General features: G+C 37.8%; 1 protein-coding gene across 1 annotated transcript in view; it reads right to left on the reverse strand.

The window, feature by feature from the left end:
* LOC579673 overlaps nucleotides 1-17,058 on the reverse strand; it is a 31,143-nt gene extending 14,085 nt beyond the window's left edge. The window contains exons 1-15 of the mRNA XM_030974448.1: nucleotides 16,980-17,058; nucleotides 16,317-16,349; nucleotides 14,426-14,454; nucleotides 9,333-9,679; nucleotides 8,551-8,618; nucleotides 7,900-8,048; nucleotides 6,960-7,082; nucleotides 6,292-6,356; nucleotides 5,623-5,819; nucleotides 5,136-5,196; nucleotides 4,656-4,728; nucleotides 4,115-4,244; nucleotides 3,295-3,468; nucleotides 2,466-2,839; nucleotides 484-2,117 (exon numbers count right to left, since the gene is read on the reverse strand). Coding sequence (XP_030830308.1) covers nucleotides 484-2,117; nucleotides 2,466-2,839; nucleotides 3,295-3,468; nucleotides 4,115-4,244; nucleotides 4,656-4,728; nucleotides 5,136-5,196; nucleotides 5,623-5,819; nucleotides 6,292-6,356; nucleotides 6,960-7,082; nucleotides 7,900-8,048; nucleotides 8,551-8,618; nucleotides 9,333-9,679; nucleotides 14,426-14,454; nucleotides 16,317-16,349; nucleotides 16,980-17,058 — 3,536 coding nt within the window. The remainder of the gene's footprint in view (nucleotides 1-483; nucleotides 2,118-2,465; nucleotides 2,840-3,294; nucleotides 3,469-4,114; nucleotides 4,245-4,655; nucleotides 4,729-5,135; nucleotides 5,197-5,622; nucleotides 5,820-6,291; nucleotides 6,357-6,959; nucleotides 7,083-7,899; nucleotides 8,049-8,550; nucleotides 8,619-9,332; nucleotides 9,680-14,425; nucleotides 14,455-16,316; nucleotides 16,350-16,979) is intronic.
* Between the last annotated feature and the right edge of the window lie 616 nt (nucleotides 17,059-17,674).

The following is a 17,674-nucleotide window of genomic DNA, read 5'->3' on the forward strand; positions in this document are numbered from 1 at the left end:
GCAGTGCAAACGCAATCAACAATCAACCCATTACATATGAAGAATGCATCGATCATGATGTTAATATTAATAAAACCATGAACATATTAAACCATGATGACTCTGAGAGAAAAAAAAACCTGTGGCACACATAACAGACATCAGTAATTAAATCTTTTTCCTTCACCAGTAAAACCAGTTAAAACCAAACATTGTGATCAGTATTGTGTTCTTCCATTTACGGAAAATGCAACACATGAAAATGTACCCCATCATGTAAAAAGGATAAAACTCCAATAGCAATTACACCTATAACATTGTCATCAAGAGTACACATTTGTATATGTTGATTTTCATGGTATATCATTAACAAATTGCAAGATTAATGTTTTCTCTTAAAGGGTCACAGATTACTTAGTTTTAAAATCTAGTCAATCAAACTATAGTTCTTTTTGATCATCAAGCTTTTAACTCCATGTCAAGATGGGTTTTGCCTTCACTTACCCATCGTTCCTCAGCTGTGCATTGGTAAGTATTGGAGGAACTGGATCATAAGGCGTTGATGGTGTAGCAGGGACCTTCGGTGACTGATCAACGGCAGGTCTCTGGAATACGGGGTCACGAAACCTGTCGTGGGTCAGATCGGAAAGCTGCCTGTTGAGCTGTCTCTCATGAGGTTCCCATTCATGGCTGGTCGTGGTGGTGATCGATCGCTGGACGTAGGACTGGGCCGGCTTGGCGCTGTTCATCTGCCCCAGCTCGCTGATGGATCGTTCCAAGTCAGTTGAGATAGAAAGAGGGGGTGGTGATATGCCCCTTCGTACAGACACGCCACCGTCCTTGGGTCCAGTCATCAGCAAGTGATCGTGAGCAGGATACATCGCATTCTGCACTGGTGTGGTTTCTGTGGCAACCACCGGAGCCTGGTTTAGTGGGGTGATGTTGTAACCTTGGCGATCTTGAAGCTTCTGCTGTTGCTGGGCAAGCCAAGATGGAGGCTCATCCTTCCTGGTGAACATTGGTGGGGACACTGCAGGTGGCGCCGACTGAAGATCACCCTCAAAGCGGACGCGCAACTTTGGTGATGCGTTGACAGGCATGGCCCTGATGGGTTCTGCAGTTGATGCATTGACGGGCATGGCCCTGATGGGTTCTGCCGGTGCTTCCCTTACGATGGGTCTCCCGTTCTCCCTCTCCCGCTTCTCACGAAGCCTGTCCTGCTGCCTCTTAAGCCAGCCAAGCCCACCATCCTCCTCCTCCCCAGTGGGGCTGACAGGGCTTACCTGGCTGGGGGATGGGGTGGAAGGCTGGTACTGCTGTTGTTGGGGTGCATTGGGGTCTTTCCTCAGGAGTTGGAACCTATCCTCTCTGGCTCTCAATGGGCGTGGCTCATAATTTTGGTGCACAGGCGATGTGGGGCCATTTTCTAATCTATTAAAATTGGGAGTCCTTTCTGTCACCCTACTGGCTGAGTTGGGTATGATAGGGGTCTCCACAGGCCCATTCATCTGTGCTATGTAAGGTTGGGCAGGACTTGGGTTACGAACCATCTGATTATAGGCCACAGGTGTTGGTCCATTCTGAACATTTATATGTCCTGGATTCATGTTCACCTGACCTGGGTTTAGATTCACTTGTCCGTTCTGGGCCACTTGTCCGTTCTGGACCACCTGTCCGTTCTGGGTCACATGACCATTCGGGGTCGCATGACCATTCTGCCTTGTCCCATGCTTTGATCCTTTGGGCGTGATGTCATAGGTCGGATTGTGCTGCTCAACGGATCTTGGCATATTGGTGCCTCCATTCATCATTGGTGGTGCTGAGTGCTCCTGGTTAGTCACTACCACCGGTGTGATCCTCTCCTGGTGTGGACCACTCTGGTTGGTGTTAGGGTTCTGCTGAAGCTTCTGCTGCATGGCATCTGTGATCTCTGCATAGGGGTTCTCAGCCTCACTGGACTCCTTCCTAGATACTGGTTTCTTGGATGGTGAAGAATTCTCCTGACCGGCAGACTCTTCCTTGATATCCTCCTGAAGTGTGGGCGGTGGCTTGGGCTTGGACTGGGAGACGGGAGCGTGGCGGAGATCCTCACTAACGCTTACAATACGTCTTGTGTGAACTGGCTCATGGTGGAGAACCTGAAGATGACAATTCAGAATGAGGAAACTGTATCAATGTAATAAAAATAATAATAATAGGCATTTGTATTGCGCCATCTATCGAGAACTTCAATTCCGAGGTGCACGATGAAAATTAGATAAGAAATAAGGGTCAAAATATGCAAATTGGCATCAAAGAACACAAAATTTCTTTTTGTCTAAAATAATAGCTATTCATATAGTGCTTATATCCATTATGTTGTGATGGTCATAATGTTCTCATGACATAATGTAATGTTTGCTCCAAAGGCTGCATCCCAAAACTATTTCTATCTTAGCCTCAGCTAGAAATTTGCAAAGTGTACTTCATGATGTCACTAAACTGACCGTGTTAATATCAGGTGATGGTGGTGCCTTCCACTGTGTGTTGTTATTGACCACAATGCCTCCGTCTGTGTCCTCTCCAGTGATGCCTTTGAGCAGTTCATCCAGAGCCATTCTCTCCCGGTAGTCCATGTTCCTCTTGCCTCCATCCCTCGAAGTGTTTACCTGAGGGGCTTTGTCTGGGGAAAGGACATATGGCAAGGGGGCCGTGTTGGTGTCTCCATTGGTCAGTCTCGGGATGACTGGTGACTGCTCGGGTGATGGGGACTTCTTGACCTGAGCGTAAAGGCTGCCATCGGGAGCCGAGCTGTGAGGGATGTCCAGGATCATGTTGTTGTTGTTGTTCCCAGATGTTTCATTGAGGTCAGGGCCTCCGTCTAGAGCAGAAAGTAAATAAAACCAACATTTTAATCCCTCCCAAGAAATCCCAGAATGAATTGGCCTATATCATCAATGGTACTGTTAAGTATGACCTCTCTTAAAAAGAGAAATTATAGCCTTTGTTGCAAATGCTAGTATGAAAGGTATCCCTAACAGCTGTTACTCTTAGACACTTAGGTGCATTTTCTACTAAAATTTAAAACCCAATGCAAGGTTTAGGCCTTTATTCAAAATTAGGTTAACAAAGGAAGTTAAATTGAGGTCTAAGTTTTCCTTTTATGAAATGTGAATTTAGACCCAGCTTCGGGTTCAACTGAATTAGGAGAATATGAACCCTTAAATGCTCAAATAAAAATGGACTTGCAACCTCACAAATTAATACCGTATCCTGACGCATATTGCACAACTACAAAAAGACGAGCAGACCAAATGAAAGGGGTGTGGCTTATACCTTCTGGTCCTTCGATGATGTCATTGAAGTGTTCGTAAGAATCCCATCTGATGAGGGGATCATCAATGTGTTCAGACGGGAAGCTGGCTCCTGAGACGTAGTCACTCCCGTGAAGGGCATCGGGGGTGGAAGAGAAGATTAGCTCCACCTTGGTGAATTCTGGGAATCTAGCATCTGTGGGATAAAAAAAACAATGACGATTAAATGCTGACTTTCTACCAGGTCTGAGATTTTTGAGCTAATATTTAATATAGCATTTCAATACAAAGTAAAACAGAGTTCTCTCGTTTTTCAAAAGCTGACTGCATAAAATTAGTGAATTGTGGGAATTCGATGTCCATATAAGTTAACTGGAGTTGAAAATCAGTTATTTAACAGTGATGACAGTGATATCTAAAATGGATAAGATGATGACCACAGGGAAATATTTATATTGTCAATGAATGGGATGTTTAAGATCCTATCATCTTTATCATCATCATCATCATGTAGAGGTGTTGTGGTCTAGTGGATAAGTCACCCGACTGCAGATAACAAGCTACGGGGTTCAAGTCCTGTCGCGTTAATGTACATTTGCCACTCTCCACCCAGGTGTAAATGGGTACCTGATATGTTGAGCGCTGGTTACTTTGGCAGCTCGGCTATAACCAGGGTAGTATGTGTAAAGCGCCATGAGCGTCAGTAGCCTGGCGAATACCGGCGCTATATAAATATCCATATTATTATTAATATTATCATCATCACCATTATCATAGACCATAGAAATCATCCCATACTTGTAATGATGTTGTACAATATATATATATTTTTCTTATCTTACCTGTACAAGCATCATCTAGTTCCTGCTTTTGGAAGACCAATCTATACTCCATGACTGCCGTTGTATGGAACTGACATCTGAACACTGTGTCTCGGGTCGTTGATCTGAACTTCTTATGGTAACACTTCAACTGTAAATTGTATGAGTAGAAGAGTCAAATAAACATGCCTTAATTAACTTAACAAGCTGTGCTTCAACCAAGGTCTCCTCGTCTTTCTTTATTCTACATTGTACTGTTATGATTATACTCTATTATATTTTGTTACATGTGATTTCTGGAGGACAATTAAACTTGATACTTGATGGTGGTAATGAGTCAAATCTGGTGATCCTTAAACACCATTTTGTGATATTTGTTCCTGGCTTAATTTGTCAAAGATGTAATACTAGGGTTAAGGTTGCGATTGGGTTTTAGGTTTGGTGTAGTGTTAGGGTTACATGGTGTTTAGTCCAATTAGCTTGAAGTCAGGGCTTTGGTACGGGAGGTGAATTGGAGGAGTTATCGTTGTAGCCTGTGTCTGTCTTAGCACCTCAAACTTACCAGAATGTCTCCTCGTAGAGGAATAGCACTGCGTGGTGTGATCACAAAGCGACTTGTTCCCTCTGGCACGGTGCTAGAATTAAAACGAGGGACAGACAAATACCATTCATAAATTCCCTCTTCCAAATATATTAATTTCTTCAAATTCATTATGAATTTAGTTTAATATAACTGGATTCACATTTCACTAAACAAAACATGGACAAAGAAAGGTGTATCACTTAGCTTACCGTAATATATGAAAGACGGGATATGGTAATGGTACAAAATTAATGTAATATTGAATAAAATAATTTGTGACATCACACACTTATAAATTAATTAAACATACTTTACAAATTAAACATACTTTAAGTCTGAAAAAAAAAAATATTAAAACTTATATTATTATAAATATTATAATCCTATAGGCCTACATTGTTGAGCACTACGTAGTGACCAGTGTGACCATCTTCATTAAATAATTAGCGGAATACTTACTAGACACCAGATGTGTATACAGGGCTCATGCCTTGGTATATCCTCAGGAAAGGACGGCAACCTGACGGAAAGAACAAGAAAACAGGTTGAATTTATTACCTATCCAGAAGAATATCATCGCAGGTACATCATGCCCACAGCCTAGGGGTGCGATCAAGCGACACTAAACACGTTTAATTTAAAACACTGTTGTGTTCAAGTGATTTCAAGCAATTTTTTCGTCGGTCGTAAAAATAAAGGTGTTTAAAAACGCAAACATGAAACGCTGCAAAAAGATGCGTTTTGTATCGTGATTCTGCAGATTCACGGTCGCTAAAAATCGCTTGAATGAATGGAGATCTCAATCATGATTCTATAACATCATTATCGTGGTCTGCTTCTGGTTGGGTCAACAGTAGATTGTTAACAAGTTGAGAAAGCACGCGACGAAGTTGACCTATACTTCCTCAGATTTTTACAGTAAACTGTGAATTCTTTTTCCCCTTACCTCCGTTAGAATCGTAGTTGGGCACACCATGGATGACGGCATGATGGAGAAAGAGGGGCGAGCTGTTGATCTGGATCGAGTTGGTGAGAAGTCCTGAGAAGTAATCGATGTAGCGCATCTGAGATGGATGCATGCCACTCCAACCCTTGGCATCCAGGAACCTCTTCATGGCGTGACGGTCCATCGTTGAGTCATTCCTGTATGTGTGTGAGAGAGAGAGAGAGAGAAACTTAATAATGATTGGAGTAAATATCATACATAGAGTAAGTATTAAGCATGTGATATTCATCAAAGAAGAAAATTCATAAAAGAAGAAAGAGATCACAAATAGAATAAGTATTATTGGGAGAGACAAAATGGCAAGATATTGAAATCAGGGTAGAGAAGGGAGAGAAAAGGAGAGAGGAGGTGAAAGAGAGAGAAACCAAAAGGAAGTTAAAAGGCAATATGAGGCACTATAGGGATATACTTACTCAAGAATGGAGGAAGGAAAATGTCCAAATAAATATTTAAACTCAGATATATGAGCTGCTACTGCCTATAAACTGATATTTATATGGTACATACTGATACTTTACTCTAGGAAAGCCCTTCAGCTTTGTGTAAACCTTATAGAATGCAACAAAACAATGTACAAGAAGAAAAAAAGGATAAAAAGATATTACTTACGCTGATGTGATGCTCAAATAGTTCATAAAGGCTGATACCACTACCCCTATGGGACCTCGGCCACCCTGAAAATAAGAAGAATGATACCTTGAGAGAATATGACAATGTATCTAAGTAAAACAAAAAATGACAGGTGTAATCATTCTTGAAATAAACATGAAGGGATGAAGCCAAAAGTACTTGAACAAAATGGTCCAAGACCTACACTGTCAATCAATGTAAACAGAATAGGATTGAAGAGAATGTAATGACATAACAGCTCAAGTATCCTTTTCCTTTTGTTCTGCCTACTTCTTATTCATTATTTCATTGAGGGCAAGCTAGAAGGGCTTTAATTCTGTGTTGAAGTCAATGAATTCTCACAGCTCTCATGGTCATCCCCTCCATTGAGTGTGGAAAAATTGTCTCTTCAGTCATAAGTCACTTGAAGAGCCAAACAATTTGTCACTAAACATTCACCTTTCCTATTTCAAGGGGGCGTTTCACAAAACCTGTCATCAGTGACAAACAACAGTCTTTGTTATAAGCTACTGAAATCCTTGCTACTGATTGGTTATCAGCAGATTTGTCACTGATTTGTTTTGTCATTTGTCATTGAAAAAAGGCTTTGTGGAAACGCCCCCACTCCAGCTCTGTAGTGATGTTGTAAATGGGAAAAATTCACTCACCTTACAATGTAGCACTACAACATTGTTGAGATTGCCCTTCATCCAGGTCTCCATCTGTTTGCAGATGCTGCAAAGCCTCTCTAGAGGAGGAGCCAGGACATTGGGCCAGCCCAAGTCACGCACCTGTTGAGGTAGCAAAATGAGGAAGAATTAAGAGATTACACTTCACGATTATTGTTTGATATGAACAGCCTTTTGAATGCTACTTATCACCACCTCTTCTATCACTGGCTTTATACCTAAATACACCATCATCATCAATATCATTATCATAATCATCACTGTCAGTATCATCATCATCATCATCATGACCCCCACCAGCACCATCATCATCATCAGCAGCAGCACCAGCAGCAGAAGCAGCAGTAACTTCACCAACACAATCATTATTATCATCAGTTTCACCATCCTCAATATCATCATCACCATCACCACCATCATTATCATCATCATCATCATCATCATCATCATCATCATCATCATCATCATCATCATCATCATCATCATCATCAGTAACACCAACACTACCACTATCATTATCACCTAGACACCACAATCACCATCACGATTTCCACTATCACCAACACCACCACTGCCATGACCACCATGACCACCACCACCACCACCACCATCATTATCATCATCATAATCAGGAACACCAACACTACCATCACCACCACCATCACAATCACCTTAACACCATCACCTCCACCACCACCTCCACCACCATCATTATCATCATCAGCATTATCATCATCATCACCATCAGGAACACCACCATTACTATTTGTACTACTACTACTACCACTACCACCACCACCACCACCACCACCACCACAACCTCCACCACCATCATTATCATCATCATCATCATCATCAGGAACACCAACACTACCATCACCACCACCATCACCACCACCACCACTACCATTATCCTCACCTCTTGGTTGAGCTTGGATACATCATGTCTCCTCCTTGATAGATTGAAGACCACATAGCTGTTGTTATGTTTGCTCTTCAGCATACGAACTACATCACGCAGGTTGCTACGGTACTGGTTCTCAAGCCCACCAGATGGGAAAGACACGGCTACGGGAAAGAACAAAATCAGATGTGATATCAACTGATGAAATTGTCTTGTAAAATGTTCTTACTGAATTCAAACTACAAACAGGCTTCTAAAAATAACATTAGAAGAATCAGAAGACATGATTATGAAAAGTCGTGAATAAATTGTTGGAATAGTTTAAGTAAGTAAATAAATGAAAAATAATGCAGGAACTAACCTACTATATAACTTTACAAAAATGAATAAATAACAAAATGAAATAATAATTAGATAGATAGATAAATAGGTATATGGAAATATAGATTGATAAATATAATAAGTACCGTAAATGAATAAATACATTTAAAAACAGTGAATTGAAGGGAAACATATCACAATACGTTTTAAAGATATATGTGGCCTTGTACTTAAACTTGATATAAGAGGGTATTCATGTACTTTAATTCTCATGCTAATGATGACCTGCCCACAAATTCATAAGGAAAAGGAAAATAGCAAAAGAAATGTAGTACATGTTCCTACCAATTAATCTCTCTGTAATGTAATCCACCTCTAGATCAAAGGAATATCTGACCAGTCCTTCTCCACTCCTAGAAAACGGACAAAAAAAATATTGTTATTAATTAATATCAAATGTCCACAGAAGGTACATGAAGAATAAAATTATACAGTATTTACTAAACGTGTTTGATTTGTAATACAATACCTGTCCTCAATTTATAAATTGGCCAAACAACATTTCTGTCTAAAACTTTCAAATCTTACAGCAACTTCAGCTGCTCCCTTTGGCTATGAAATGATTTGTTTTCAGCTTTTGTGCCTCTCTGATCGACCAAAGTGGCCTGCCTGATCCTCAAATTGGTGACAAATGAGCTTGAGGCCAGAAATAGCAATGTAAGAAGTGAATTAACCATGATGTTGGTGCACAATATTATAAACCTACAATTACAAGCCTTAACTATATTCAAGCATTATACCATAACTCGCTAAACAGGATTCTTTTTTTCATTCACTGAACTCCATTCCAATTAGGTTTGTGTCAACTTGGTATTTTAATCATTTGGTTCATTCTGAAATTTGGCATGATATTGCATGCATGTATAGAAACAACCTTCACAATGTATAAACCTATTTCAATAATAAGATGAAACAAATAGCCACTTTTAGATGAAAATCATTATAAAAAAAAAAAAAAATTCCTTGTGTGGGATTTGTCCACCATCGCACTGAAGAAGTTCATATAATATAATCTAAGTTAGATGTAAAGTTACTATATACATATCATTTTTTCTATTAATACTCACTTGATATTATTTATAGACTTTGTCTGTATGCTTTGGGGTTGTATTTGATGTTGAATCAGTGGTTGTGGTTGCTGCTGTTGGTGTTGTACTTGTTGCTGACGTTGTTGTTGCTGTGGTGGTGGTGCATGTTGTATCTGGGCTGTGGATTGTTGCATGATTGATGTAACAGGTTGCAGCTTGGGCGATTCATCTGGTTGCTGCATCTTGCGTGCTGTTGCCGGGGTGTGTGCTTGGCGGGGAGTGGATGGGGGTGTGGGCGTGGTGGGCGTCGACGGCGAGGAGGAGGGTTTCTTGCGCCGATTCTCAGACGGGGAGGATCCAAAGATGTACTTGCCTTCAGGAGAAACCTAATGCATTAATTTACATTTATGGAAATTAAACAGAAAACAAAAAAAGGTAAAGTAGACATTCAGGTTATATTTGTATTGATATTAATGGTAATGTTTTTTCTAAATAAATTTTTATTTGATAAAAACAAATTATAGGTACATCTGTGTGACAATCAGATATATAATTATCAATTCTTTCTTGAATAGGATATCCTGAGTACATTTATTTTTATTTGAAATAGTACTTTCAAAAAGGTATAAAATATAAAGATATTTAATGGATATAATGATAACCTGTTATCTTTAGAATGATGTAACATCTTCAAACTTTCAAACAATGTAGTCTACTTTAAGAATCTTTCTTCCTTTCTCTCCAATTCATTTGTTTTGAATTAATTATTAAAAAATGTCAGAATTCCAAGGATTATATAGAATACCCTATAATTATGAGTTAAATTAGAAACCATGATGTAAATGGTTTATTCCATGCTGATACATGTAAACGTTCCAATGTCAGTGTGATATTCACATGCAATTCCATGACATGTATCTATAAATTCATGGGCTGCATGAAGTAAAAAAATTCTTTGGAAACATATCTCCCCATCATACAGTGATCCAAATAAGGTAAAATGGTAATACCCCAGCTCCCCCTTTGTAAAGAAACTCCTCACACGTGCTGTGTGTTATGCTATGCTAATATCATGGACTACCATGTACTTTTCAAATTCTTGCCTCTCCCTTTTTAGACCATCATGGAATCGACTATGCTAATGAGTAAAATACTGTTTTTTTCACACCACGACAGAGATCAGTTTGGAAAAGGGACAATACTATTTAATTTTATCACTGATTTCATTTGTTAGATTTCATCATACATGTAAATTAACCACTTAGGGAACAAAGTTTCAATTTCCAGTACTTAAATATGACTTAAATATCATTTGAAACATGACTTATCCTTTGATTTAAAAATATTCAAGTTTACTCTTTTTCTTTCCTTATTTGTTTTAATTTTTAATCTATAATTAAAATCACAGCATCTGGGAAATCCATAGACCTCCCATATAATGCTTATAAAATTAATCTCCCCAATTTGCTTTCAATTTCTCTTACTCTGCTAATATAATGGAGCTAATATAATGAGGGCATCGCAGGAAACGAAAATTCTGGCTAACGTATCATGGAAATTCAGAAAGGAAAAGAAGGGATTAACATCTTGTGAACAACTTCCTTTCCCGTGATTGGATTAAGATGTTTCTAACCCTATCGCCCCCGTGAGGCGAGATCTTGCTAGACGAATCGTGTATGATGTACAGTAACGCTGAAGATTATTGCAAACTCTGAGTTGCTAATTATCTTCTTCTTTTTTTTGAAAAATGCTATTCAATCTTTTAAGAAATGTTATTTAAACCGGCAGCCTTAAACAATTTGCTGAAAAAAGAAGGCATAAGAAATGGGGAAACTGATTGATGACAACAGTTTTGGGGGTGAAACCTGAGAACAGTAATAAAACTTATGAGTTGGCAACATTGCCATGAGATTGTATGAGCTCGCTACTCACATTTCCCAGGTTGTTTTCTGAACTTTCAATTATTGCAACTTTATTCTTAAAGGGATCCATTTTTCCCAACCCAGTGCCAAATTCACTTATAGGCTGGTCTGTAATATTATCGAATACCAATGTACTTTTTAATAAAATGTCCAACACAAAATAAATGTTTGATGAGGAAATATTTGTAGTTTGTCTCCATTAGACTACAATCTGGATCTGAAATTATGAAACACTCATAAATTTCTTGTGATGTATCCAAATCCCTGAACCTTTCTTTGATCTGTTTCTCCAATTTTGTCTGCATTTAATTAAAACAACCACTTTGGGGACTTGACTCCCCCTCCATATATCTTCATTTGATGAAATAGTACACAGAAACTAAACAGCAAAACTGTATTCATGCTATTTCCACACATGGAGTTAATTGTGAAGATGTTTTCATTCAATGACTGAAATATAGAAGGAGAGACAGTTTCTACAAACAACTGGTAAACAAGTCTATCAAATGGAACAGGGGGGCAAAGTATCACCCATCACGTACCCCTCTACCAAAGTCTCCTGATTAATGGTAGACAGATGACAGAGATGAGCTTATCTTTGCTACAGGCAGGAGGAACATAATTTGACTTAAGTCCACAATGGCTCTATTCCATGCACTTAGGGAGTAGATTTTATCGTTTGGGAATATATTAGAACAATGTGTTTATCCCACCCCAACCCGAGGTGGCTTTCTCACTTTCGATTTCGATAATGTATGGTGACTTCAAACAAAATGTAGAGATGTAAAACGGAAAAGAATGGCATGAAATAAAAAGAAACATATACATGAATAGAGAGTAATAGAAAGAGAAAAAAGAATAGTAGAAAATGAGAAATTGAGGAGACATAGAAACTATAGCATCCCTTTCATTGATTTTCATTTAATAGTTGAGAGATTAGGGAGCTAGAAGGACATTAACCCATATACTTTTTCGTTGAGTTTATTCCTTTCTGAAGTCTGGCCCTCGACAAACAATATCTATTTCAACAAACAACACACAAAGATGAATACTGGCGAGGTTGCTAAAGCATCTCTTCTACATTTAAGCACATCTCTGTACAGATCTCCTTATTGTGCAATGCAGAGATACAAAAGTGGATATTAATGATCGTACCTTCTTCTTAAGATTTATGGATTACTAAAAGAGACAATAACGAGTAAGGAAGACATGCCTACGTGCAAACTCTGCTTACACAGACGTCAATTGGTAACCACAATTTATGGCCAATTTGAGGCGGTAGGTGAAATAACCCAGTAGATAGTGTAAGTGCTTTGGAATTGAAAAAGAGAAGTGCTCTCCGTCAGTTAATTGAGTAGAAATACTGTTGTTGGAAACCGTATCTAAGGATTCATCAGGACTTTGACACATTATTTGCAGGGGTGGACAGGGGACATCACACAGCATGGAATTTATAGGAAGGGGGAGGGGAAAAAGCCTGGGGGCAATGTGGGAGGGGGTGTCTACCCACTCAAAATTTCTTTCAGCATATTTTGATTTTGTTTTTGTTTACCCTTGTCTGCAAAAAAAAAAGTTTTTTTAAAATTTTTGCTTGTTGGAAATTGTTTGCCTAACATATCTGCAAAGTTTGGTCACACACCCCAAACAATTTTTTGGGCTCTAATGATGCCCTTAAGGGTGCCAGGAAGAGTGGTCCTTTTGTTGGGGGGGGGGGGTAGGGTTATCATTAATATTTCCTTTTTCTGGTAGTTTTTTTTCAGGAAAAAAAAGGAAATTGATGAAGGCAAGGGCAGTAAAGATTAGACTGGTTGTGTAAATGTCTGACTCAGTTTGTCAGTGTCATAAATTAATAATGGTTGCTGGCTTCAGAGAGAAGCTTACTATCTTGGCTTTGATAGGTGAAACAAATTTTATGTCAATTATCACAAATTCTGGGAAATTTAAAAGGGAGAGCAGATTTATTAACAACAGGTAACAAATCATTTTCTACTCAAGTACATGGGCAAAGATGAAATTGATATATATTCATGGGTAATAATGAAAATCATCATAATTCTTCCTAAGTGATAAATATGAGACATCTTCCAGTTTCCCCTTACAATAAAATTTCATCACATGCTTTTACACTGTGTGAACACAATACAATGGTATGTGAAGAGATGTCTTGGTGGATGATTTCAATTAAAGATAATTGGTTTGTGAATTGATTTATAGAGGGAAATGAGGATTTAAACAAAAAGTCAAATCTTTGCCAACATTCTTCGTTCTTCGTACAAGGTGTATCAAGCACCAATACCAATATATTGTAAATTATAAATATGATAAAACTTATCTATTCACTGATATCCATAGTAAAACACATTGAAATAAATAAATATGAAATTTTATTTGGAGTAAGCATCCATTTGTATTCTACAAAAATGTAAATGTAAAACAAAAAATGAATTTAAACAGTACGGAAGGAAACAATTTTAAATAATTTTTTTTTTAGAAGACATATATTACCACTCTCAAACTTAACCACAAAATACATCTCAGATTTGAAAAATATGTGGTTAAGATTTATGGGAAATGATTACCAAGAAAGGGAACACGCTGAAATTTCTCTTTCATTTCTATTTTTCTAAGTATCCTTCCAGAAACAACTTATAATTTTTTTGTCAAATGGTTTGAGGTTCACCATGAAGACGCAGACTGGTTGTCTGATATGAACAAGGGCTGCAATAAAGATTAGACAAATGGAATTAACCTGGCTTACAGGCAAAGTCAGATTTCTCATTCTCAATGAAACCATGCTGAACTTGAGCTTTATAGAGTAGACCAACCATACCCAGAGATAGGAGTTAGTCTACTAACATTAATCTTCAGACTCAACTACATGCATTATCATTGAGAAGGGGGAAATTCCTTTGTCTGAGAGGCAGGCTAAATACTGGCATGATGAAAACAATGTAGAAAGCGTGCCAAGTTCCAGTCTTAATAATTAAAAAAAAAGATGTCATTCTGAAATTCATTTTTCTTTATTTTGGTCAACTTTATTTGTTGTTTAAGCAGATGTATCTGTATAATAATACAAAGCAACATAGATGGAGTCATTATCAAATGACACACCATATGTATATATTTGTTATTACAATTAAAATATCTGTCCCCAAAATAAAGAAAATAAAATGTTTTTCAAAAAACCACCCCTTGTTCTAATTTTCTCACAGCAATATGACATGGTTCATTCCAGTAATCTAATGAAAGATGGGAATGAGATTAAGATTAAGATTAAGATAAAGAAGATGGGGCATAACATGATCATGAATGGGGGGAGGGGGGGGGTGCATGATGCAAGAGACCTACCCTGGGGGATCTCGGAGATTTAGGAGACCCGTGTTTAAACTTCTCATTCGTCTGTGGAGATTTTTAAAAGAAACATTTATACACCATATCATCCTTGTTTTCACGAAGTGACGGTAGCGAGGAAAATCATCACGCAAAGTGAATGCAATTTTTTTTCACTACCGTCACTTCGTGAAAACAGCAACGATATGTGTCATTCCCATATTATAGGAACACTGTCAAGGGTAAAACATGTACCGGTACTATGATTTATGGTAGAGAGACGGGGTGGATGGAGCATGAACCTAGATGAATGGAGGGGGAAAGAGAGAGAGAGAGAGAGAGAGAGAGAGAGAGAGAGAGAGAGAGAGAGAGAGAGAGAGAGAGAGAGAGAAATAGAGAGGATCAAGGCAATGATCAGAGAGAGAGAGAGAGAGAGAGAGAGAGAGAGAGAGAGAGAGGGGGGGGGGGATAGGAGAATGCTGAAGACAATTAAGATCCTACTTATATAACCCTTTCAGAAGAAAAAAAATCCTTCTTGTAAAAACAATAACAAATAAAAGCTTCTTGCTTGTCTTTAACCTTCAACAATATATCATTTTCAAAATAATAAAATGTCATAAAAGTCTTTTGGAAGCAAAAGTGATATTGGACAATAGTTTGTTGAAGTACTGTCAGATAGAGTGCCTGCAATATTTGTCCGCTTGACACCTTTGGTAGTAAAAAGAACAAATAAGGCAGCGAGGAGCGGTCAATGACATATCAATCAAGGTATACAAAGAAGCTGCTACAAATATATCAAGAAAATACAAAAAGGCATAAATCATACCCAATGCCTTTAGGAAAGAAAATAGAGACAGGTTAAAAATCCTTTTATTTCAACCTGAAACTATAAATGTCTGCCTGTCTGGCACAAATCAAATGCTTTAGGTTCAAATCTCTATGCTTTGAATATATATTTCTGCTTTCTTTTTCACTTTTAATGAGGATTGAACTTGTTTGTTTGGCAATAAAACTTAGGAATAAGATCAATCATATAAATATAAATAACTAATGCATGTTACCCTTCTTTAAAGATTATATAAAAACCTCTAAAACTAAAGGAAATGATGACAGGATAATTCAAACAAAGACAAATTAAATTTCTGTACTATAACCAAATTTCATTGAGAAGCCAAACAGTAGTTTGGAAATTCCCAAGATGGCATAAAGTTCTACGGAGATCTCCTAACAACTGCCAATCTCAATAAATGGTCCATAACGGGACATCTGTTCTCGGATGGAGACAGATGAAACTATAAAAAAAATGACCACATATAATATTGTCAGTTGAGAGCCAGAAGGGCATTACTTCTGTGCTAAAGCATATGAGTGAATGCCCCTTTGGCTCTAAACAGATGATGACCATGCTACATATTGGGGGTCAATAAGGTATCACTACCACTACCAGCAGATGTTCTAGACAGGGAGGTTGTATTTGTTTGAATACTAATAATATGTGATACTAAATATAGAGATATACTTTTAAGGTCAGGTGGTGCAATGATATGGTTACATTTGAGAGGTATACAGTCATGTAGAGCCTACAAAGACTGATACTTTAATATACATTAACTCTGGCTATAGAAGTAGAAATTACAAATGTTGCAACATAGAAGGATCACAGTAATTCATACATTTTCTTTGTACACATTTTGTGGATTCTAGGGATACAGGTTGAGAAGGGGAAAAATTGTTGAAATTAAAAAAATATATAAATATATAAAAGACTTACCGTGGGAGACTGAGGTAGACATGTTGTCATAACCTGTAAAATTAATAAGAGAAAGAAAAAAAAAAGTTGTTAATTAAGTACAAAACAAGAAAAAACAAGTAAAATAATGAACTTTCTCAAATGTAAGGAATCATTGCAATAAAATACATGTGATGTGTGATAGGTAATAAGTAACCATGCATATCAATTGGTAGTGACACTTCACGATCAATGCTAAATTTGAAGTAAATGCATTCATTAAGTTATCTTCTTTAACGAAAGAGCCAGAAAGTCCAAGCTTTAGCGCACCTTCCCCCTGCAGTACAGTACAAGTTTGATCCACCACAATTTCACTGTCCTCACTGTCAGAATTCTGAGCAGTTCTGCCCCAAACACTCCCAAATGAAGGGGTTTTGTACATGAGACAATTTTATTTCGTATCTGGTTGGATATCAGCCATATAGAAAGTGCATGAATGATGAATAACAAATCATTATGCCGATAGCCATAAATGCTCTCCTATATCCTTTGACATAAAGATAACCAGCTCTCATCCTTCTCTATAATTGAAATGTTCTTGAGCATTCTGCTATAGAATGCTTTTCATCCTCCAGATGGGTCCATCAGGCTCGTAAAATATATTTCATGAAAAAAGGTACACAAAATAAACTGGAAAACTCATACATGTGGGCAGTTGGATGGGCATACAACCAATCTCCGTCCAGCACGACTTTGGAAACAGACTCTCTTGGCTGAAAGGCATCGTTTAACAATGTTAAATCTGAGATGCACGGCCCTACGTGTTATCTGTGATATTGTGATATGGTGTAATATTGAAGCCCTAAAAAAATAATGCTTCAAAATGATCATGAAGTGCCTCAAAAAAAGTAAAAATCATTGAGTGACTGGTTTTACCCTACGCATTTTCCCCAATAGACTGTACTGTCATAAAAATTGTTAGGAAAACAAAATATGAAATTCAATTTCCGATAATTATTATCTTGATAATCAGACGGGCGATCGGCTTGTAAAAGTGATGTGATTCCTGACTGACCTAAAGGTTTATAATTATGATTGCAGCATGAGCTAAATCCAGGATTTTGTTTCAGAATCTGAGGCAATGTTACCAAGTCACTTTAGGTCTCAAAGTTATAACATTGATAATGGAACATTGATTTGATATAATCATAAAAGATAATATCATTTCTCTTGCATATGAAAACAGGAAGAGGAATGTCAGCCCACTTAAAGAGTTTTGCGTCATTAACCACACAACCTGGTCATTGTCATCATAAATAGGACTGGGACTATAGGATGGTCACAGGTCACTTGGAATAGATTTAAAGGGACATGTCAGCAGAAATAAAGAGAGGAATTAA

The sequence above is a fragment of the Strongylocentrotus purpuratus genome, unplaced genomic scaffold, assembly GCF_000002235.5.
Source record: "Strongylocentrotus purpuratus isolate Spur 01 unplaced genomic scaffold, Spur_5.0 spur5_scaffold_7, whole genome shotgun sequence".
Lineage (NCBI taxonomy): Eukaryota > Metazoa > Echinodermata > Echinoidea > Camarodonta > Strongylocentrotidae > Strongylocentrotus > Strongylocentrotus purpuratus.